This window comes from Halictus rubicundus, unplaced genomic scaffold (genome assembly GCF_050948215.1).
Source record: "Halictus rubicundus isolate RS-2024b unplaced genomic scaffold, iyHalRubi1_principal scaffold0025, whole genome shotgun sequence".
In the NCBI taxonomy this organism is placed as follows: domain Eukaryota; kingdom Metazoa; phylum Arthropoda; class Insecta; order Hymenoptera; family Halictidae; genus Halictus; species Halictus rubicundus.
The window spans coordinates 2,010,304-2,035,951 of record NW_027488566.1 but is presented as its reverse complement, the minus strand read 5'-3'; the positions used below and the strand labels follow the sequence as shown (position 1 = coordinate 2,035,951).

Below are 25,648 nucleotides of genomic sequence, written 5' to 3'. Positions count from 1 at the left end.
TAGTTTCCAACGAAAAAAAAAATAAATAAATAAACCATACTTTTACAAGTGATCATACGGGATCAATGTTGAATGAAATAATATTTAACTTTTGACATACCTCTTCAACATATTCTTCACGCTCTGTATTATGGATGCCGTCTCCTGAGGGGAGGATGTGCCAGGCGGGCAAAGTGCTGGATCTTCTACAACAAGATTCAAAAGTTTGGCAAATTGTAAAATTTGTTATTCATTGAATATACGAAAAATAATATTTATTATATTTGTTAAACTTTGGCGCTAATCCGCGAGTCAACACGCATGTGCGTTTATGGAAACGCACATTTCCTATATAGATAGGAAAAACCACTGCCACGTGGTAGGAATTGTAATTCATTTATTTCGGCAGTCTTTTGTTACACGCGGATCTTCGCTTGTCGCAGCGTCGTCGCGATCGTTGCATTGTACCGCGAACCACGTTCTGTATCGCACGCATGGCGATACGCGTTTTGTATGTATTTGTAATAAACTAAAACTTATTTAACCACGCACCGAGCGAACCGCGCTCTGTTATTAGCCGAATACTTCCTAACAGGTTATGGGCCCAGTGAGCCAATAAAATATAAATAATAAACAGTACGAACTATGAGACGTGGAAAATACAAATGAAGAGTGTACTTAGATTTAATGATTTGTGGGGCTACGTGAATGGAAATATACCCAAACCCGAAGAAGACTATGACGACTATGAGGACCACGAGGGACGAAAGGGCTTTAGACGTAATCACCCTAAGTATACAATCGGATCAGTACAATCATATAAAAAGGGCAAAAACTTCGATGGAAGCATGGGAAATGCTTCAAAGACAAAGCTGCTTGAGGAGGAAGCAAGAAAGCTAGAGAGTACAAAGGATCAAGAAGAAGAAAAAGAAGAAGCCCTACTAACAAAAAGGAGAGGAGGGTACAAGAATATATAAACAAAGAGTCACACGAAACCTCCACAAGGTAAAAAGACATTTAAATGTTTTAACCGCGGAAAGCCAGGCCAAAAATTGCAGATCCAATCCAAAAGGAAGAAACATGGAAAGCAGAGACGATGCGATGACAGCAGTTGCGTTAAGGGCCCGGAGCGCCAAAAGTAGAGTGACTACATTACCGACAAAATATGGTTTTACGTGCCTCAAGTTTTCGTCCTTAAAAAGGAATATTTTGTCGCTGGTAAAGGGCTCATTCGAAAGAGGAAGGTTCAATCTAATGCGGGCTGGTCATGAGCTGACGAGATTATGGAGATATTTAGAAATATGAGCGTTAGAAGTAGGCCAAACATTGACGATGCACGTGCCGTGGAATTCAAGCATTTTTATGCCATTGGATGAGTTTTCTGGATGATGTCGAGACCAGCCCGCACTAGAAAATATCTCCAGCTACAAATTGAGCTATAATTTGTCTTGATTCTGTTGCGAAATAAAGGCGAAAACTTGAGGTACGTTTTCGGCATGGCTTTCTAGCCTCAGAATTCATGATATCGATAATATAGAGCAAAAAATGTGACAAGTTTAGTTGAGCTGGAGCTCATCAGGTGGCGCCCAAGTAGAAGGACTGTCGAAGTGGGATTGGAGGAAACTGCAAGCGTAGATTGTGGTTATGTTCGACGCCTATTCGCTCATCGGCAACGTGCGTCTGTATATGTGTGTATATGTATATAATTTTCCTATACATGCAAATACTCCGCTAGTTTGATGTTTCGGACTCATGCAAGCAATGTGCAGTTGTCCATATACGCATATAGCATTATATAGGGTGGTCCACGCAATTGTTTCAAGTCATAACTCCGTTATTATTGCATTTACGAAAAAATGATGAAGGAGAAAGATAAATGGTTCGAAGAGCACTACATCTGTAGGCCTTTAAATTTTTTTTAGATGCAGCAGTGCATGTGCAATTAACAATTGCATCATTTCTTTAAATAGAAATGCATATTTTTTTTGCACAGATCGATTCTTCCGTTCATTCTACGTAAAAAATGATTAGGGTACCATGGCAAAAAAATTATTAGATCTCGAGATGTTTTAAAAAAATGTCTGAAATCCTTCAGATTTCATATAGAAATCGAAGAGACACTAGAACAGAATTATTTAGCAATAAGATATTGTCTTAGTATTATATTCAATTTTTTTCAAATTCCTGCGTTCGGTGCGTCATAGTAGGAAAAAATAAAAACCACTTTTTTCGGCGTTTTTTCCGTGAAAAACTAAGTTATAATTATCGTAAAAATATATTATGTAATATTAAACATTCCTAAGTTCAGGGAAACATCATCTAGACATTAAAAATTGCGTAGTACAAAAACAAAAATTATACTATGCAGGATATATCTGAATATTTCGAAAGTATTATAGTCTCCGACTGCGGAACCGCTGATGACTTTTTGGACCAGGTGCGAATCCCGCCCGGGGCCAATATTTTTTTTTTCGTTAATCAGATGTCTTTTCGATTTCTAACCGTATGATTGTTGTTACGCTGTTGTAAAAACATTTTTTAACTATGTTTGAACTATTTTTTAATAATTTTTCGGAAAAATATTTTTGGAGTACTTTCGGCCTTTAGTCATCTACGTTTTTCGATTTTTACAACCAGAGTTTGCAACGGAAAAATCTGAAAACGATTCAAAGTATGTGGTTTGGTATCCGAAATGTGTCAGATTTTCTTCAGAATTTTAAATTGTCAATGGGGAAAATGGGCCAAAAACTGGATTTTCGATTTTCCTCTATAACTACTCTTGCAGATGAGCTATCGGGCTAAAACTTGGAATAAACTTTGAAATCGCAAATTAGAATAAAATACCTTCCAGGGCAGATTAGACCCTCAAACCCGGCTATAGCCTTTGATTCATAATACCCGCCGGCGCACAGTGCGGACAAATCGCCTGTTTTCGGCACTTCTCGTAGTTCGGTTAGAGGACATTTTTTACGGACAATTATACTTACCAATATAGTTTATAATTTTAACAAAAAAAAAATTTTTAGAAAAAAAAAATTATTATTAAAAATTAACAAATTTATTTTTAAAAACTAACAAATGTAGAACAAAATTAATAATAAATGAACCATATGTAAAATTAACAATAATAAACTTAAACAAATTATAATATTAGTGAATAAAATGAATAAACTCAACAAAATGCTATCCGAGCATGCTGCTGCTGCTGCTTCGCTATCCGAGTCATTCTCAGTACTTTGATTGCGACTCAAAATCATTGACTCTCGTGATCTTGCACATTTCGATCTATCCTTACATTCTTATTACTTTTTCAATAGTTATAAAACATATATTAAAAACAAATTAAAAAGACATAGAAATGATTGATATATAATTATTGCAAAATTGTATTATGCATAACAATGGTTATTATATGATTATTATTAACAATTTCCATCCTAATACGCATGTTTTGCAAAATAAATGTATTTCATATCGTGATATACACGAATATTGAACTTTCCCAGTAAATTCCCCACTGTAACTGTGGCGAACAAATGGCAAAATTTTTTACAACCAAATTTGTTTACAAATGTATACTTATAATAAAATTAATAAGTTGAAAAAAAAAATTATTTTTATGCATAAAAAAAATATTGACACTGCATTAGTGTTGTCTCCCCAATAAACCTGACCCCGTATCACGTTACAGTCTCGTCTTATTGTGACGAGTGAATTGATGGGATTTTCCTGATGAAAATGAGTCCAAACACGACATCATTTGGACTATCTTCAATGAGATTGTAATTTTTATAGATTTTACATAAGAGATAAAAATAATTAATAAAACAAAAAATCTGACTGCGAAAAGAATTATTAATAATTTATACTTTCTATTTCTATTTTATTTTTGGTTTTATTTATTATCAATATTTTATTTAATAAATTAGTTTTTTGTTTCTTATCTTTTTAGTTCTTTTCGCAGTCGGGTTTTTTGTTTTTTTATAATATTTCTTACTGTTTGCTGTCTACATTGAAACAATTATCATGCCGTGATTGTTTATACCTTTCATTTCCACGTCGGAAAATAATACTCTTCAAAATGTGTTACCATTTGTTAACAATATATACAAAACATAATTTTTAAAACTATCCTTTTCTTCTGTACATTTACATATATATATTCGTGTTATATTCATATAGAACGTTTAAAAAATTAAGATTTTTAAACAAGTTAACGAATATTCAAATGATCGTACAATTATTTACAATTGAAAATTCCATATTTTAAATTAAGAAGGAATAAGCCTCCAAATTTCGACAGATCCGAAAGTAAGAAAAGAAAGGTGTCGGGTCACGGCGTGGTCATGGCCGTACGCAGCGGCGTATTCTGGATTCGCGGGTCGCGCGGAAATTTCGGCACACTCGCGGTTACAATTTCCGCGGGTAAAATATACTCTCGCGAGTCGTAGCTTACGGGCGGCTTCTCGGCGTCGCGAAGGACGATTCCGGTCGTGATCGGGCGGTCGGTATCGGCGGCTAGAGATCGGATCGGAAAAGTACGTCCAAGCGCGAGCGTAGCGGAAGGCCAAAGAGACCGTTTTCCGCCTCGTCTCTCTCGTCTTGCTAGGCGAGGGGTCCGGTGCGGTGCGGTTCGCGGGCGGTTTTTCCGGTGGCGTCACGCATCCGGCGGGACGGTATCGCATCATGGCGGGTTCCGGTTCCCGCCAAGATCAGTTCGGCGGTGCGGGGGTCGCGGGGGTGCGCTCGCGGGTACCGACGGAGCTCGGTATCCGTCGGTCGTGTTCGGGGCGGTTCGCGTTCGGGGCGCGTACGGCTAGGAACAGGCCTGGCGCAGCCAGGTCTGTTACACCCGAATATGATGCGAAGTAAAATGTTTACTTTTAATTTACTTTGAATTTGTGTTTGTCACTTAATTGACATGTATTTATATTATAATAACATTAATGCGACAAAGTTCCCTAGTAGCACAAAAATATTAGATAGATATTTTTTTCAAATATTGTAAAAATATTTTTTAAGCCACATTTTTTCATATGAGAAAAATAATGGATCTAAATATTGTATACATGTACAAGAAATATAAATTGAATGTTAAAAAAATTGTTGAGAATTAATACTCGACAGTTATTCGCGAAATCTGCATGAGAATGCGTCTATCGGACTGATCGTCTTTTGTTTTCTAGGAGTGATTCCGTTTGGTCTGCGTTCTTTCTTTTCTGGAACACTCCACATTCTTCTCTACGCGCGAAAGCATGTAATTTTCGTATATTAAATAAAGTGTGTTAAAGTCTACCATTAGATCCACGTCCATATAATCCTAACAAAAATATAAGCTAAATATTCAGAAGATATAAACTAGATATTTAAAAAATATAAAGTAAATATTAAAAAAATGTGAATTTAATATTTGAAAAATATAAATTCAATATTTAAAAAACATTCAATAAAACTTTCAAATTTAAGAAAATATTATAACAAAAATTAGAAACTATGAATATGTATTACTTTCTGCGCACTGTTTGTTGAGAGAATATTTTCTGTATTATCTGTATTTGCAAAAATTATTCTATTTCTAATATGAAATAAAGATATCTTTATTTCCGATTTGTTTTATAATGAGAAAAAAATATTTTTTCGTGATATTAAATAAATATTATTTGTATATTAGGAAAAAATATTCTACTTCTAATATGAAATAAAGATTCATTTAATACTTAGAAAAACATATTTTCCTCGTAACATGAAATATATATTTTGCTGAATATTTAAAAAGAAATATTTGTTACTTAATATAAAATAAATGTGGAAGTGAGTGCCAAAAAAGTGCCTGGCCCCGATACTCGACGAGGCACCCTCTTCCCGTATCGGGCCCAATGGCGGCCAACCCGCTGCCGCGTCCCAAGAGACGTCTCCCCAGCGAGATGGACAACAAGGAAAACAGCCTGAAGGACATTAACAATAAGCCAGGAACATCCACCTCATCCAAAATCGCAAAACTAACATCGGGGCATCTAGAGAGAATGTACAAAGACATCCTCAAAGAAAACAACAGGGCAACAACCCCCCTAAAAACTCTGCAGCCAAACCTAGCAGCAGCTCGAAAAAAGGAGCCCCAGCGCCATCCCTCGGAGCACCCCAGAACCCGACCGACGCAGAAGAAAAAAAAGACCCCAGTAAAGGCCCATGGGAATTCCCCAAAAAACCCAGAAAACACCAACCAATCTCATCAGCATCTCTGACACATTGCTTCTAACCAACCAATACCAGCATCTCTCAGACGACAGTGACAACGAACTGAACGAAAACACCCCCAACACGCAGCCAACCAGCATCCAACACAAACCGAAAACCTACGCACCCCCACCAATCTACACGGTGAACTCTAACATAGAGACGATAATTCAAACCGCACTGGCACTAAACTTAAAAAAACAGGACTTCACAGTAAAAGAAAATGATAAAGACAACCACACAATATACACAAAAAACCTCCAAAGTTACACAGCAATAACTGATAAACTCACAGAAGCAAATACACAATATTACACGTACACCCCCGAGGAACACAAACCCAAATCAATATTAGTAAAAGGCATAAAAGGTAACTTCTCAACAGCCGACATCAAAAGCGAAATTGAAGATCTTAAACTACCAGACATCCAGATAATCAGTGTCACCAAATTCACGTACAACAAGCAAAACCCGGACAAATACCACCACTTAATACAACTCAGCCGAGAAAGCCGAACAGCAGCAATCTTCAAAATCAAAACCCTCGCTTACCAAAAAGTCAAATGGGAACACCTAAAGAAACCACAAATATTTCAGTGCAAAAAATGCCAACGTCTCGGACACGCGAGCAAAAATTGCCACTTAGAATATCGCTGTGTTAAGTGCGCAAAAAATCACGGGCCAGGCAACTGCCCCCTCACCAACACTGGCAGCCGCGACAATTTAAAATGTGCCAACTGTGGCCAAAAGGCCACCCTGCCTCCTACAAAGGCTGCCCATTTATAAAGTTCGCGATTAAACTAAAGAAAGATACTCACATCCACAGCAAACAAAAAAACGCTAACAGAATTCAAAAAATTGCGACAGCAGTCACAAGCGACCGCTCATTCGCGCAAATGGTCAGAGGACCACCACCAACCCAGCAGCCATCCCAAGCATCAATCACGACGCAACAACCACCACCCACCAGCGAACCACGAAGGATCGACAGATCATCCAGCCCACACCAAACCGAGAAGCCAACCACCCAGCAACCCCCACACGAATGGATCAACAATCTCAAGACCGAAATAGCCACTATCATCACCGCACAGATACAGCAAATAGCCACACAGGTAGCAATCAACACAGAAAAACTAGAATTTGTTCTAAACACACTATTCGACAAACATAATGAGTAATAACGCCGCCAGCCCTCCCACCACCATAAAAATTGCAGCCATTAACGTAAATTCACTAATCTCACACCCACGCAGACTCGACCTGAAACACTTCCTACAAACACACAACCACGACATAATACTACTATCGGAAACCAAGCTCAACCCCTCACATAATATCACATTCAAAGACTACAAGCTTTACAGGAAAGACAGGCCCAACGCAACCCAAGGCGAAGGAACAGCAATTTTAGTCAAAAACGATATACCACGCGAACCTATTCACTCCCCCTCCTCAATAGACAACAAAATACTAGAATACACAATTATAAAGATAAAGATCATAAACAACCACACAATCTACATAGTAAGTGCATACGCGACAAACGACAACAGAACACTTTACATAACTGAACTCGACCACCTATACCAATCACTCAAACTCCACGACGACAACAACTACTACATAATAGCCGGAGACCTCAACACTAAACGGACGAACTGGGGGGACAAAACAAACAACCAGAGCGGACGATACTTTAAAAAATGGGAAAACAAACACGACCTAACATACAGACTCAACACAATTACAACCACCACCACCCCGCCCACATACAAACCGGGCCAGTCTTTCCTGGACATCTGCCTCGCAGATGCCAGGCTCGAGCTAGCATACAATACAAACGGGAAAGCCAGTACACTGCCCTACGACAGTGACGACCTAGCTATTTCAATGCAATTCATCCTGCCCTCAAACATCTCATCAACCACAAACCCAGACCCCATAAAACTAAACTACAAGGCCACCAAATGGAAAAACTACACTAAACACCTAGACAGACACTATACAAATACGATCCCCACCAATCGCAACTTGACCACAACAGACATCGACAACAACCTCCTCATCATAACCGAAGCCATACAGAACGCATTAGACACACACCACCCCCCCCCCCCAACACTAGAAACGCAATAACACGACAATGTATATTAACAGAAAAATCGCCAAACTACAAAAACAAAAAAAGACATTAACAACAATATTACACAGACTACATCTAACCGACCCCAACTCACACCTATCCATAACAAAAACAGCAAAAATTCACTCACAAACTCCTAACAAAAAAACTACACTCGGAATTCAGAAAAGCCATTAACGAATACTGGACTAACGTTATCAAACAAATAGACCATAGAAACTCGGACACTTTCTTCCCTAAAATCAATTCCATATTCCGACGTAAACCCCCATTCACAATAGACGCCATACACATAAAGCAAAACAACAGACAAATCATTACCAGAAGCCAATGCAACACCTCAACCCTCCAAACAACTAAAGGCATGTACATACTAACAACACCGACGGACAAACTCAACGCCATAGGAGCATACTACGAAACAATCAACTCCCCACGATATCTTAACAACGGAACAAGACTAAAAGAACTAATAGACAACACCACCCTCACACTAACAAACGAATTCACAAATAACCGACACAACAAAAACACCATTACACAGTTCTCCGACCAAAATATCGCCACACACCCAGACGACTCGGACAACGAAATTGACCCATTCTGTACCCCACACACAGTTGCAAGTATCATTAAAAAACTCCCAAACAAAACCTCAACCGGGACCGACAGAATCCCCCCAATAGCCCTGAAACACCCCTAGTAGCACAAAATATTGTATACACATTCATATAATATTAGAAAGAGATTCAATCTTTTTTAAATATTCAAATATAAATGCAATATTTACTTTATATTAAGAAATAAATATTTTTTTTTTAAATATGCAGGAAATATTTATTTCATGTTACGAAAAAAATATTTTTTTCTAAATATTAAATGAATCTTTATTTCATATTAGAGATGGAATATTTTTTCCTAATATACAGATAATATTTATTTTATATTATGAAAAAAATATTTTTTATTATTATAAAATGCATCTTTATGTAATATTAGAAATAGAATTTTTTTTTTAATATGTAGGAAATATTTTATGTTCATCATGGAAAAATATTTGTTCTACAATATGTTGCTAAGTAAAATGTTTACTTTTAATTTACTTTGAATTCGTGTGTGTCACTTAATCGACATACATTTATATTATAATTTAATAAGTTGTTGCACGAAAAATAATCGTGTAGCTCTTGCGTCTTACACAATCTGATTGAACTGTAAAATTAAAAAAGTTCGTAGCAACAGACTCCCTATAGCATTTCTGGAACCTATTCGGGATCTTTCTCGGCTTTGTCTAAAGAGAATCTGGAGATTAGACTCGCAGCGCCAGAAAATATAAACAATTGACTTCGGTCAAAGTAAAGAAATGCATTAATTCGTTAGCAAGCTAGCATTCTGATTGAACGGTTGACTGCGGAGCGCGAGCTATATAGTATACAGTAGTGTTTGACAGAAAAACGTAAAGTCCTCAAATATAAGTATTAATACAGTTTGTAAAAACTGTGTGCGATTGAAGAATTGACAATTGTTTGTGTGTGTATAGTTTACGCAAACTAATATATTATAGTTTCGGTAATAATAAACGATACGGTCATACGTGTTCTCGACACCTGCATTTCATCGTTCGCAGAAAAGGTTGTAGCGGCTAGCTGGGCGCCGGAAGAGAAACCTTCAGCGCACCAGCACCAAGAAAGATTTATGGTTTGCACAGCATAAGACGCTATTTGTGAGAAAACGTCTTTAAACGATTTTGGCCACTTAGCGGACAGATGTGTCCTTGTAGTTCCTAGCGACGAACTTAATAGCGCAAGTGGACGCCATAAATTTTGGTAGTCGAAGGGTTTCCAGCTTAGAGTGTCCCAGCGACGCGTGCCTGGTTTCTATCAACCGGGAAAGCTGGGCCCGTTGATGTAAGCCAGCAGGCACGTACCGCACTTAGCACTGGGCCCGGAAGACACTCCGCTGCATCACCAACATTAGATTTTTAACGAAACGACGCGCTCACCCTTCTCACGCACGAGGGGCGTGGGACGTGGGCGTGTTATGCAAAATTCACTGATTGGTGGAAGTTCCTCGAAAGGACTTTTCGTTTTGGAAATATAAGACGGCAGACTACCGACGCTAGGAGTCTAGGTCACAGCCGAGCTATAGATCCTAGTCACAGCCGAATCCGAGTCGAGTCGAAAAGTTCAGTCGCGCTGAGTCACAACGGTTAGATTCGTAATCGCGCTAGGCTAACTACCCCGGACACTGCCGCGACACCACTGTGTCCTGATTTTGAATACTCATTCGAAGGCATTCGCCTACCGAATCCAGGTTCCTTCAAGGTAAGTACATTTATCTGTTATGTGTAATAAATAAATATACATATTTTTATATTTTTTAAATATATGTATATATGTATATATATTTTCCATTTTCTGAAGACTAACAATTAACGTTTTCAAGGATAGTTTTTCATACAACATTTAGTTTGCAGTTACACAAATTTCACAATGGCCGAAAAACGATACAAAAAATATAAATTTATAAAGAAACAAATGGCTTTAAATTTGAATCAGAATCAGATTAGTCGCGACACAGTAGAAGAATCAATTGGAATCATAACGAACTAATTCACAAACGATTAATGATCCCGTCTTATCTGATATGAATCAACCATTTGATTGTCAAATTACAAATAACACAAATTACACTACGGATGATTCATGTACTGCTTTTCGAAATTTGAAATTACTTACGTTTTTAAAAATATGGTCCCTAGAAAATAAAATCAATCATTCTCAACTAAATAGTTTATTAAAAGGCTTGATGGACATTTTTCCTGAATATAAGATTCCACGCGATGCACGAACTGTATTAAAGACTAAGCGCTCATCAAACAATATTACAACAATTATTAGCAAAAAGAACACGATAGCTCAATATTCATATTTAGGTATAAAGGTGCATTTATTAAGACTGTTACAAAATGCAAGTATTTTGACGGAGCTAAAAGAAACATTTATGTTTCAATTAATTTTTAATGTCGATGGTATTCCACTTTCAACAAGTTCAAATAAACAGTTTTGGCCCATTTTATGCAAAATAGTACTGAAACATTGTACGGTGTCCCCTTTTCCAATAGCAATATATTATGGCGATGCAAAACCTAATTCCTTGACTGATTATTTAAATGATTTTATACATGAATTGAACGATATTTTAGAATATGGATTATCTTACGATGGTAATAATTTTAAAGTAAGTGTTGTATGTTTTACCTGTGATGCACCTGCGAGAGCATTTTTAAAAAACATTAAAGGACATACGGGTTACAAAGGTTGCGAAAGATGTACAGAAACGGGTATATATTACAAAAAACGAATTAGTTATATAAAATATGACGCTACTGCTCGAACGCATTTCCATTTTGAAAATTTTCATGATTTTTCTCATCATCAAGATAATCAAAGGACACCTTGTGACGTTGCACAAACCACGTCGCCCTTTTGCGCCCCTAATAATCGAACGAAGGGACCGGACTGCCCGAAAACAACGTTGTCGCGAATAGAACCACGGCTCGATAGGTTAGGAAGCGCTCCCCGAGGAACTCCCGAATCGACAGGAAACTCGCACTTTCACCCTTTCGCGCGCGCCGAGCCCGGCAAGTTTCAGGTAGGCGAACGGCACCCCGGTATCCAGCCGACCTGAGGAAAGGGCACAGCGCTTCGCGGGACCCCCTACGCCAAACCATGGCCAATACGAAAATCCGGTGCACCGGTAATAACGAGGAATGGGCGACGCCACACACGGGCCAGACAACCCGGAGGTGACGAAGCGGGACGAAGGCCCCTGTCAACCAACCGACAATCTATTTCGCGGTCCTGCCGTCGCCTCACCTAGCCAATTGCAAGGGGCCTCGGCGAGGGTGGGGTAGGCGCCCCCCCTCTCCATACCGGGGCAGATCGCAGATCTACCCCGCGTTTCTATTTCGGAATGATTTTCGCGTAAGGTCTAGGGCCCAAGGACCCGACGTAGGCACGATCCTGCGAGTTCCGAATTTCGCGCCAGACGCGCGCCCTATTAGAGGAAAAGCCGGACTACGGTAAGGAGTGGGGATGCGAGGACCCTGCCGTAACGCGAACGGACTAGGCCGAATTACTGTCGCGGTGACTTCCGTACTGAGTCGCACCTAGAAAACTACCGAACTAGCCCGGACCGCCGTGTAGCTTGTACTACCGAAATTCGTTCCGATTATCGTACACGCGAAGTGCGTGCAGTTCCACAACCGAGCTACAGCGGGACCACGATCTCGATACCGTTACGAGGCAAGAGCCGAACAACCGGAAGACCATCCCGAGCGAGACGGGCAGAACCGCGACAAACGGCGGAAATATTACCGGCAGGAACGGTGAGTCCCCTAAGTGACCCTTTTCGTTTATTTTTCGCGAGTTGGTTCGCCAGGCTCTGTCGGGGAACCGACGAGGTCGCCCGACGACGATTCCGTGCCCTCGCGGCAACGCGAGCTCGCGGATCGCCCGTCGGACGCGTAATATCGCGTCTCGTTCCCCGAGTTTTCACGCGCCGGGGCGCTTCTCGCCTCGGACATTCCGCTCGTACCGAATTCACCGGTACCTTGAGCCGCGGCAGCGAGTTCCCGCAAAAATATCGTGCGGAAGTCTTCCTCGGAGGAGCTGCCACCGTTACCGTTTGCAACTATCCGTTCGTTACGTTACTTCTCGCGTTATTCCTATCGAGCCGTCGCGTAGCCTATCGCGAAGTTTTCGCCGAGCGTTCGCCGTCCGTTGGAACCGAAACCGCGCCGCGACAGTCATATCGTAATCGCGCCGACCACCTGCGTGCCGCGAACCCCTCGCGTCGGCGAGGGGCCATTCTCGTGCCGATCTACCGCACCCCCGCGGCGTATTTTACCGATCGACAACAGCGCGTTGCGAACCCTCCACCTTACCGCAAACTTTGTACGAAGAGCGCGGGCTCTCGGGTGCGGCCACGTGGCCGCGGCTTTGTAAAATCCGACGCCAATAAAATTGTAGAGCCCAGCCCGACTATCGATCTTTTCACCTGCGCGATCCGCCCTGCCGTGAGGGCTGTCCTCGCTCCCTTCCGTGTCCGAACCCCCGACCCTTTTCGCGCCTCTCGACCTTCTCGCGGTTCCCGAAGGTTCACCTCCCGCCCCCAGCTTCGGCTAAGGGCGGACTTCGTCCGCGTTTCGCGTGGCACCCTTCCGGTGCCTGGCGCCCGAGCAGCAGGTTCGTTTCGATTTCTGAGAACCTTCGAGAATCGGTTAGTACCGGGAGGACCGCGTATTCACGGCCGTACGCGGCCCGGCCTCTGAGCCCATAAATTCCCGGAGTGGACCCCGCCCCCGCCTTCCTACGCGGCGAGTAGAGGTCCACGTTACAACCTCTGTTAAATATAATTCAATTCGACATAATACAACATTTTTCTCTAGACTATATGCATTTATGTTGCTTAGGAGTAATGAAAAAATTACTCCGTCATTGGTGCAAGACACAGCTTAGAAAGTCAGATAAAAATAAACTATCAAAGAGAATGATATCTTCAGCCAAATATGTACCAAGTGAATTTAATCGTAAACCGCGACCCATATCGGAGTTATCAAGATTCAAAGCTACAGAGTTTCGACTATTTCTTTTATACTTGGGACCCATTCTATTGAAACAAATTCTTCCAGATAATTATTATGATCACTTTTTGTTATTTCATGCCTCTATTAGAATTTTATTACATAATAAGTTATATCCAAACCCAGAGTGGTTAAACACAGCACCGGGAATGCTATTTAAATTTGTAGGTAATTGTGCAGGTCTCTACGGAAGAGAATTTTGTACATACAATATTCATAATTTAGTCCACATTTCAGACGACGTAGAAAATTTGAAATATTCTTTGGAGGAATTAAGTTGCTTCCCTTTTGAAAATTATTTAGGTAAGTTAGTAAGCATGCTGCGTAGATGGAATAAACCTTTAGCATAAATAACAAATAGATTATCGGAAAATGGAATGCCTACAGTCACGGAAAATATTAATACCCAAATAAGGATTGCAACACACAATAATAAAAAAACAATACAACTTCCTAATTTTAAATTAAAAGCTTATGGATTTAGTGACCGCTATGTCTTTTTAAAAAATGGCCATGTCCTACAAGTCACAGACATATTAGAAAACAAAATAGTTGGGAAATTATCAACGAAATTAAAAAATTTTTATAAACATCCTATTAAATCCAAAATAATAGGATTATTTAAATTTGATAAATTCGCTGATAAAATTGTATCTTATGAACTAAGTGAAATTTTGTACATATCATTTGTAGTGAAATGCCATTCATTTTTCGCAGCATATGAGCTACTTCATCAATATAATTAACCTATATTTACTTACTTTATTTTAAATTAGATATTAGCTGATTTATTTATTAGTTTATATTTTTAGGGATTGTTTCATATCATTTTTAAAATGTCACCAACGAGGAAATCGCGACACGACACTGTTTCAAGAAAGCGAATTATTTTCGAATCGTCCGACTCATCTGATTCGTCAAATGAAAGCCAACCAATTCAGCAATCGCACATGGAAACCCCAAGTAACTCGGAAAATAAACAAAAATGCTGAATTTTTATTATAAATATAAAAATAGTAATTAATTGATCATATACTAAAATAATAAACTTAAGGCAATAATAATACTTTGTGATATTCTACACAGATCTACATCGTGTAACGAAAAAGAACGAGGATCATTTGGCCGCATTAAGTAGACAATACCTAGACTTAAAATACGACGTTAAGCAAATTTTTAATAAATTAGAGAGGATAGAAAGGTTACTAAACGTCACAGTAACGGCTGGAAGCAACCAGTTAGGTGGAAGTAGCGAGATAGATTTTCTGAATCAATTGCCGTTAGGATCTATCAATAGCATCAATGAGTTCGATGCGATTATATCAGAACATACGGAAAAATTTAATTCGCTGGTATGTATTTGGAAATATAAACATTACTTGCATTTTTAGGTAATTTCCGAAATATATGAATTATATGATTTTTTTACTTTATATGTGATTCATAGTATTTTTGTTTAGTAAATGGTTCATATTTATAATCTGTAATGATGACATTAAATAAATAATGACATATATCTTTTAGGTACAACTGTTATATTTAGTCGGTGGAGACACCAATAGAAGAATTATTTATAATATGCTCCGCAAACAAATAACAAAGGAAGCAGCGTCATATTATTCCGGGCAAGGACGGAAGAAAAAATTACCTTTCGTTAATTTAAAATTATATGATGCTGTAATGAGTAAGTACCTACACTTATTACTTTTATGTGGTATTGCCACGAACTATACGTAATACATATGTATTTTGTTTCATTTTTCATTTAAATTTTACAGCTGCCACAAGAAGAAGACAAAACTCAATTACGGAGGTAGAGATTCGACAGTACGTATCTTTATTTTTATCGCGAGCCAAGTCTAGGATGTAACAAATAAATATAAATATAAATATATATATATAAATATAAATATAAATATATAAATATAAATATATATATATATAAATATAAATACATATATATATATAAATATAAATATATATATATATATATAAATATAAATATATATATATAAATATAAATATAAATATATATATATAAATATAAATATATATATATAAATATAAATATAAATATAAATATAAATATAAATATAAATATAAATATAAATATAAATATAAATATAAATATAAATATAAATATAAATATAAATATAAATATAAATATAAATATAAATATAAATATAAATATAAATATAAATATAAATATAAATATAAATATAAATATAAATATAAATATAAATATAAATATAAATATAAATATAAATATAAATATAAATATAAATATAAATATAAATATAAATATAAATATAAATATAAATATAAATATAAATATAAATATAAATATAAATATAAATATAAATATAAATATAAATATAAATATAAATATAAATATAAATATAAATATAAATATAAATATAAATATAAATATAAATATAAATATAAATATAAATATAAATATAAATATATATAAATATAAATATAAATATAAATATATATAAATATAAATATAAATATAAATATAAATATAAATATAAATATATATATATAAATATAAATATATATATATATATAAATATAAATATATATATAAATATATATATATATATATATATGTGGGATCAGGACCCCCAGAACAAAAGTATGTAGGAGATCGGGAAGAACGGGAGGGTTCCGTGGGTGAGCGCGTTAGTCGATCGGCTACCACCAGTGAGGTCGCGGGTTCGATTCCCGGCGGCGGTGCCCTCGTTTTTCCCGAGATCCTACAATTGGTGTCAGAAGTGGGATTGGGGGAACACCGATCGCCGCACGAGGTGGCGCTGTGAGTTTCTAAGTTGTTACGACGAGTTGTGTTTGGTGGCTCTGTGTATGGCCACAGCACAAAAAAGACGATGAGACGACGCTGTGACGGACATTCGAGGGCGAATGTCGTTGCAGGATGGCCGAGTGTGGGATCAGGACCCCCAGAACAAAAGTATGTAGGAGATCGGGAAGAACGGGAGGGTTCCGTGGGTGAGCGCGTTAGTCGACCGGCTACCACCAGTGAGGTCGCGGGTTCGATTCCCGGCGGCGGTGCCCTCGTTTTTCCCGAGATCCTACATATATATATATATATATATATAAATATAAATATATAAATATAAATATATATATATGTCGGGGCGTGATGGCAGCGATGCACCCCGTCGGCAACAACGCGTAACGCCTATAGGACTTAGTTTAATTGTAAAATAACGATTTACCGTACCCTGATAATTGCCCTGCGAAGGGGCAATAAAACAGTCCCTGCGTACCTGCGCTACCCCTCTTCGCGCGCGGGGCAAAGGGAGATGCGAGACAGGGTACCTGGAATGATGGGCTGGGACCCTGTTGAACGTGACCACGGGCGACAGAATAGTCGGTAGAGAGAAGACTAGCTTTGAGGAAAGCGACTTCTCGAGAGTAAAAGAACGAAAAGACGTACGCGAACATTCTGTGCGGCCCGTGTGCTCGTTGACGTGTCTCTCGTTGCGCTACGCGATCCGGCATCGCGTGTACGTGTAGAGTCCATACGACGTTCGCGTAACCGCGAAAGGAGCGAAACGATGGAGAACGACGACGGATAATCTCCGACGGGTCCGAGGACGGAAGAGTCCGCCCAGCCTCCGACATATATATATATATATATCTATTATATTATATATATATCCTCTTTATATATATATATATATATATATATATATATATATATATATATATATATATATATATATATATATGTGAGCGCGAGCGTTCCCTCCGCGAAGGCGTCTCGATGCGACGTTTCGGAACGTTGCGATCGTTCCCGCCATGGAGACGCATCGACGATTCAGGAATCTTCGAGAAGCGTGGCGACCGTTGCGAGTATCGACAATTCGGAAGCTTCGAGAAGCGTGGCGACCGTTGCGATCATCGAAGATTCGAGAACGCGGAAAAACAAATAAAACGCGCGGAGGCGCCGGGCCTGGGGGTCTTTCGTCTTCGAACCACGAGCGTGAGCAGTTGATAGTACGTTGAACCTATTTTCTGGACCTTTCATATTAAATTCTTGTTTTATTGAACACTATGTTAGTCCATTACCCGTCTCAATCCTACATATATATATATATATATATATATATATATATATATATATATATATATATATATACAAATATATATACAGGGTGGCCCACATAACTCTGAACAGCTCAATATCTCGAAAATTATGCCATCGATTTTAAAGTTCTTAGTCTTAAATTGCATGGAACTGAAGGGCCTTTCTGACTACATAAACGTGAAGTGGCCTCCCTTCCTCTTTAACGGGGGAGGGGAGGTACCTTTGTAATTTTAAATGGAACCCCCTATAAAATGTTACATATTTAGATACTACCGGAAAAAACAAGTCAATTTTGTCTGAAACATTTTTTTGTCAGATACTTCCATGATGAGATATAACAGTTTGAAGTTTCGAGTTGTAGGTACTTGAAGCGCTCGGAAATAGCGTTATGGAATTATACGCGCTTGAGTCCTTTGCTTATTCATGAAGAAACACAAACAATAATATTTACAATTCTTGAGTTTGTCTCACTTATCTATGAAAACGTTTTCAGTTTAGAGCTGTTATTCTAGCAGTAACATTGTGATTATGGCTACTTTTGACACAGAAGTGAATATGTTATTAACGTTAGGTAAATGCCAAAAAAATTATCGGCGTGCAGCAGTGATGTTTTTTAACGTTATGGGATCAAACAATGTCATGCAACATTTCATAATTTAGAAAAGCGGGGATATGTAAAGGACAAAGTTATGTTTGAACCACCGACGACAAAAGAGGATATGAAACAAAGAATACGTAACGCTTGCGCTTCAGTGACTCCCGAAATGTTAAAAAATGTTAGAACAACTTTGATGTTTCGAGTAAATAAATGTTTCCAAGCCCGTGGTGGACATTTTGAACATTTCATTTAAAGTACATTTTATTTCTTCACGAATAAGCAAAGGACTCAAGCGCGTATAATTCCATAACGCTATTTCCGAGCGCTTCAAGTACCTACAACTCGAAACTTCAAACTGTTATATCTCATCATGGAAGTATCTGACAAAAAAATGTTTCAGACAAAATTGACTTGTTTTTTCCGGTAGAATCTAAATATGTAACATTTTATAGGGGGTTCCATTTAAAATTACAAAGGTACCTCCCCTCCCCCGTTAAAGGGGAAGGGAGGCCACTTCACGTTTATGTAGTCAGAAAGGCCCTTCAGTTCCATGCAATTTAAGACTAAGAACTTTAAAATCGATGGCATAGTTTTCGAGATATTGAGCTGTTCAGAGTTATGTGGGCCACCCTGTATATATATACATATATATATTCATATATATATATATATAAATAAATATAAATAAATACACATATATATATATAAATAAATATAAATAAATACACACATATATATATATATATATATATATATATATATATATATATAAATATATATATATATATATATAAATGCGTATTCATTATTATGTATCATTTGACCCGTTGCCTTTTTCCCCAGCTTCTTGCACTTTCCTAAATTCAATTTTCATACTAAGTAACATACTTCGATTACAATAAAAAATCGTGAACACTAAATTTCTATAAGATTCTGTTCATCTTCTTCCAAACTTTTGAAGTGTAGTATATCTATTTTGCGCCACTTTTATTATCAGACAAAATTGAAATGGTGGTGGCACAACCATTTCATTCGATGTTTGGAAGGAATTGAAACACACCGTTAAATTCAGATTATTACCGATGTTCAACGTCGTAGACGGGCGCACGCAATATACTATGCTATATTATTTTATTGTTTTTACTATTTATTATTTTATGCTATATTATTTTTATACTATATTACAACAATATATTTTTTCACAATAAAAATATAATATCATGTTATTGTTTGTAATGTTTTTGTTTATTTAGCAAATATATTGTATGTGTTTCTATGCTTACGTACGATTCAAATACTTAAGAAAATATATATATCTCTTTGTCGTTAATATACTAATAATCATTTAAAAAAAGTAGTTTTATTGTTACCTAAATATTTTTTTAACAAGAGTCTATCTCTTCGAATAATTACATGATTTGATATGATTTGAGCCTTTATAAGAATAAAAAGTAATGAATGAAACAATGTAGGTTCACATGGCTCAGCGAGGAAGCACATCATCGAGTCGTGCCCGAGACGCCGACAGAGGCACATCGAACAACCCTTAGCGAACAGAATAACAGTGAACAGTGCATATTCCAACAAAGTGCATATAGTTATCGTGAGGCTCTTGCAGCCCTCAAGTGCGTGATAATTAATAGTGAAGCATCAATCCACATAAGGCACCCCAACAACAAAAAGAAGCCAGGCCCCGATACCCGACGAGGAACCCTCGTCCCGTATCGGGCCCAATGGCACCCACTCCGCTTCCGCGTCCCAAAAGACGCCACACCAACGAGGGAGAAAACAAAGAAAACAGCACGGAGGACCTAACCAACAAACCTGGCACATCAAAAATACCTAAACTAACATCTCTACAAATGGACAAGCTGTTCAAGAGCATTCTAAAAGAAAACAACAGAACAACAGCCCCCAAACACGCAATCCAGCCGAACCTAAAGGCAGCCAGATCAAAAAACACCGCAGCGCCATCCCCCGGATCAGGAAAGAACTCGACCGCCACAGACACGGAAAACGCCCCAACGGACCAATGGAAAACCCCCAAAAAAACACAGAAAGCCGCACCCGGCACCACCGACACCACATCCCTAGTGGAACTCAGCAACCAATTCCAAACGCTCTCGGACAATAGCGACAAGGAACTAGATGAGAACACTCCAAACACGCAGCCAACTAGCGCGCAACCTAGAACCAAAACCTACGCTCCACCACCAATATACACCCTCAACTCCAACATAGGGGATATAATCCGCATCGCACACTCTCTAAACATTAAAAAACAGGATTTCGAAGGAAAACGATAAGGAAAATCACACAATTTACACAAAAAACCTGCAGACACACAAGGCATTGACAGAAAAGCTGACCGAAATTAATACACAACACTACACATAAACCCCCAAAGACCAAAAACCAAAATTCATAATTCTAAAAGGAATCAAAGGAAACTTTACAGCAGACGAAATCAAAAATGAAATTGAAGAACTAAACCTACCCGAAACAAATATAATCAGCCTAACCAAATTTATTTTCAATAAACAGAAGCCCGACCTAGACCACTACCTATTGCAAATCAGCAGAGAAAGCCGGACAGCAGCGCTATTCAAAATCAAAACGCTGGCATACCAAAAAGTTAGATGGGAGCATCTCCGGAAACCCCAACTGTTCCAGTGTAAAAAATGCCAACGAATTGGACACGCTAGTCGAAACTGCCAACTAGGCTATCGCTGCGTAAAATGCGCAGAAAACCACGGGCCCGGGAACTGCCCGCTCACAAACTCAGACAACCGAGCCAACCTCAAATGTGCCAACTGCGGGCAAACCGGGCACCTCGCCTCGTATAAAGGCTGCCCATAATCAAGTTTGCACTGAAATTAAAAAGAGACACGCAAACCCACAACCATCAAACTACGAACAGAAGAATACAGAAAATCGCCACAGCGGTAACGCCCAGCCTAACATACGCACAAATGGCCAGAGGAACAATGCAACACGTCCAACCACCACAAGAACGCCCGACACCGCCACAACCAACCCACACCACCAACATCCAGAAGAACACCGGAACACCCAGCCAGCACAACACCGAGAAGCCACCCACCCTACAACCCCCGGCCAACTGGATAGAAAATTTAAAAACCGAAATAGCCGCGCTCAACGCCACACAACTAAACCAAATAGCCACCCAGGTATCTATCAACTCCGAAAAAATAGAATTCGTCCTCAATACATTATTCGAAAAGCACAATGAATAGTAACGCCGCCCCCCCCCCCCACCACCATAAATATAGCTTCAATCAACGTAAACTCTATAATCACCCGCCCACGCAGACTCGACTTGAAACAATTCCTCCAAGACCATAACCACGATATAATACTTCTATCCGAGACAAAGCTCAACCCCAAACACACCCTCAGCTTCAAAAATTACAAACTATATAGGACAGACAGGCCCAACGCAACCCAAGGCGGCGGAACCGCAATTCTAATAAAAAATAACATCCCCTGCGAACAGATACACACTCCCTCATCAACCATCAACAAAATTTTAGAATACACGATCATAAAGAGAAAAACCGAAAACAACAACACACTATTCATAATAAGTGCATACGCGACGAACGACAATAGAACACTATACATCACAGAACTTGAACACCTATTCCAAACCCTAAATTTACACGACGCCAACAATTACTACATAATCGCCGGAGACTTAAACACAAAAAGAAAAGACTGGGGAGACATAACAAACAATCAGAGAGGACGCTACTTTAAAAAGTGGGAAAACAAACACGACCTGACATACAGACTACACACCATCACAACCTCCACCCCCACATTCAAACCGGGCCTGTCTTTCCTGGACATATGCCTCGCAGATTCCAGGCTACACCTAACAAACAGCACCACCGGGAAAGCCAGTACGCTGCCCTACGATAGCGACCACTTGGCCGTATCAATGAGCTTCGAACTCCCCTCCAACATCCCGACAGCAAACTACCCAGAGACCATAAAGCTAAATTACAAGGCCACTAAATGGAAGGCCTTTACAAAAGAAATAGACCGAAACTATACAAACACGATACCTACCGACTGTAACCTAACAATCACGGACATCGACAACAACCTGCTAACCATCACAGACGTAATCATGAACGCAATAAACACACACACACCCCAATTCAAGGCGCGCAACAACACCACAATATACATCAACCGAAAAATCACCAAACTCCAAAAACACAAAAAAACACTAACAAAATTACTTCACAAACTACACCTAACAGATCCTAACTCGCATCTAACCATAACAAAAACAGCTATAAACACCCACAAACTCCTAAAAAAAAAACTACAGACCGAATTCACCAAAGCCATAAACAAATACTGGACAAACGTAATCAAACAAATCGACCACAGAAATAACGACACCTTCTTCCCTAAAATCAACTCAATCTTCAGACGAAAACCTCCTTCCACAATAGACGACATCCATATAAAACAAAGCGACAGCCACATACTAGACAAAGGCAAATGCAACACAACAACCCTCCAAAAAACGAACGACAGCTACATCCTAACTACCCCGACAGACAAACTTAACGCCATAGGAGCCTATTACGAAACAGTCAACTCCCCCCGATACCTAAACGACGGAACAAGACTGAAAGAAATAATAGACAACACGGCTCGCACTCTAACACACGAATTTGCAACGAACAGACACAACATGAGCACCATCACGCAATTCTCAAATCTTAACAACGCCAAAGACCCCGAAGACACTGACGACGTAACCTTCACAGTGAACAGCATACTCAAAAGACTCCCAAACAAAACCTCCGTTGGGACAGACCGAATACCCCCGATAGTACTAAAACACTTACCTGACAAAATAATAACGCACCTCGCAATCCTATTTAACAACGCCATAAATAACAGCTATTTCCCAAAAATCTGGAAAACGGCCAAAGTTCTCCCCATACTGAAAAGAAACAAGAACCCGAACGACCCCTCCAGCTACAGGCCAATCAGCCTAACCCCAAGCCTAAGTAAAGTATACGAAGCCGTCATCTATAACAAAATTACACAACACTGCACATCACACAATATCATACCAGACTGTCAATTCGGATTCAGACACAAACACTCAACGACCCACGCAATCCACAAATTCATATCCGACGTAAACAACAAAATCAGCAACAACCAACTAGTAGGCGCTGCCCTACTAGACTTAGAAAAAGCCTTCGATTCGGTCTGGCTTAACGGACCCCTATACAAACTACATCGGAAAGAATTCCCCAAATGGCTAATCCACACAATACTGGACATGACAACCGACAAAAAATTTGTAACATGGGACGGAAAGACAACATCGTCACAGACATTCCACATCACAGAAGGACTGCAACAAGGCACAGTAAACTCCCCAATACTATTTAACATTTACACTAGCGATCTCCTGAAGGCGTTCGAATTCAATAAACCAAATAAGGCAGCTGTACTGGCATTCGCGGACGATCTTGTTACTTACACCTCAAGCAACCGCGTAAACACAGTACAAACGGAACTCGAAACAACCGTCAACAAGATCAACAATTACTAGAGTGCCTGGAACCTCCGACTTAACCCCCAAAAATGTGAAACGATCCTATTCCGCAAACCCCTCCATTATCTATCCACCAAAATCAAAGCTGGCGGCAACAAATTCCATATTAACACCACAGTACCGGGAACAACATCCAATTGCAAAATACCGCACAAAAAATCGGTTAAGTACCTCGGAGTTCACATAGATTACCTGCTCAGAGGCAACGAACACATTGTGAAACAACTTACAAAAGCAACCACAGCCTTTAAAGCTAACAGCCGATTGTTTTACAACAAACACCTCCCCGGAAAAACCAAATCAATACTATATATGTTACTAATTAGACCTATACTAATATTACGAGCCAGGGCTATGAGCAACGCGAGAGGCCGGCGAGGGGATTTTTACCACAGGAATATGGTTTCAATTTGTTTTCAATTTGGAAATCTTTGTTGATCTGATTTTAAGATCAGTAAGCCTCGTAACTTATATAATTTAATTCATACAATCCGAGCGGTAAGATTGTATCGTATGGGAACGTTCAATTATTAGATTAGGATTTTAGGCAACAATTAAAGGTTGTAAATTACGCGAGTTAACAAACAAGACAATTTATTCTGAATTGGAATCATTACAATTGTAGTTGTTGTGTCGCGAGTGAATTTAATAAGTGTACAATTATAGAAATTATTAACTATGGTGCACGGTGTTGACGCACTGGCAATGCGGGGTCGGAGAGCGATTGTTGAATGCCAAATAGAATACGCGAACTAACGGAATCTATAAGGTTACGTTGATTCGAAAGGGGCCTTAACCCGATCTCACTAGAAATGACTCTTACGCGTAACGCGACGTTACCGAATAACTTCTGAAACTCGACTGAACCAAAGAGAATGAAAATGAATGGGTTTATATACCCTAAAAATGAGAGGGGAAATGAGTCTGTTTCATTCTACGGTCACATACTCGTATTTGTCATTTCGAGTGAGTTTAAGGTTTGCAGCTGGATCTTTTGTTTAAAGGGGTCAAACGAAGGGTTAGCCAGGATATTTCCTATCAAAGACTATCTTGATAAAAAATTCCAGAAGGGGATGTTTTGAAGATTTCCATATTAAGAAATCGTACGGTGCTGCTACTGAATCATGCTTCGTGCCAGCTGCGTCCAGCCGGAGTACAATCATTAAACAAAGGGGCCTGTTGGGACGCTTTTCGTTCTCAGAAAGGAGATTAGAACTTCTAATCGAAAATGAACGTTGAAACGTCTCCATACGTAACACTAACGTACGCAGCCCCCATCTGGTGGAATACTAACCACACCATGATGGAAA

General features: G+C 38.9%; 1 protein-coding gene and 1 long non-coding RNA gene across 2 annotated transcripts in view; both read left to right on the top strand.

Moving 5' to 3' along the window:
- LOC143363142 (uncharacterized) overlaps positions 1-25,648 on the top strand; it is a 412,518-nt gene that overhangs the window by 93,462 nt on the left and 293,408 nt on the right. The window lies entirely within an intron of this gene.
- Positions 11,199-14,641, top strand: LOC143363158 (uncharacterized). Its single transcript, XM_076803757.1, has 4 exons — positions 11,199-11,819; positions 12,619-12,749; positions 13,769-14,067; positions 14,099-14,641. The coding sequence occupies exons 1-4, from the start codon at positions 11,363-11,365 to the stop codon at positions 14,139-14,141; spliced, it is 930 nt and encodes a 309-aa protein (XP_076659872.1). The 5' UTR covers positions 11,199-11,362; the 3' UTR covers positions 14,142-14,641.

Excerpts from the sequence above, each read along its gene's own strand:
- LOC143363158 (XM_076803757.1), top strand. The coding sequence starts at position 11,363 with ATGTTTCAATTAATTTTTAATGTCGATGGTATTCCACTTTCAACAAGT. Across the intron at positions 11,820-12,618 it reads AGATAATCAAAGGACACCTT|TTCCACAACCGAGCTACAGC; the intron begins GTGACGTTGCAC and ends AAGTGCGTGCAG. Across the intron at positions 12,750-13,768 it reads AAATATTACCGGCAGGAACG|TTAAATATAATTCAATTCGA; the intron begins GTGAGTCCCCTA and ends TTACAACCTCTG.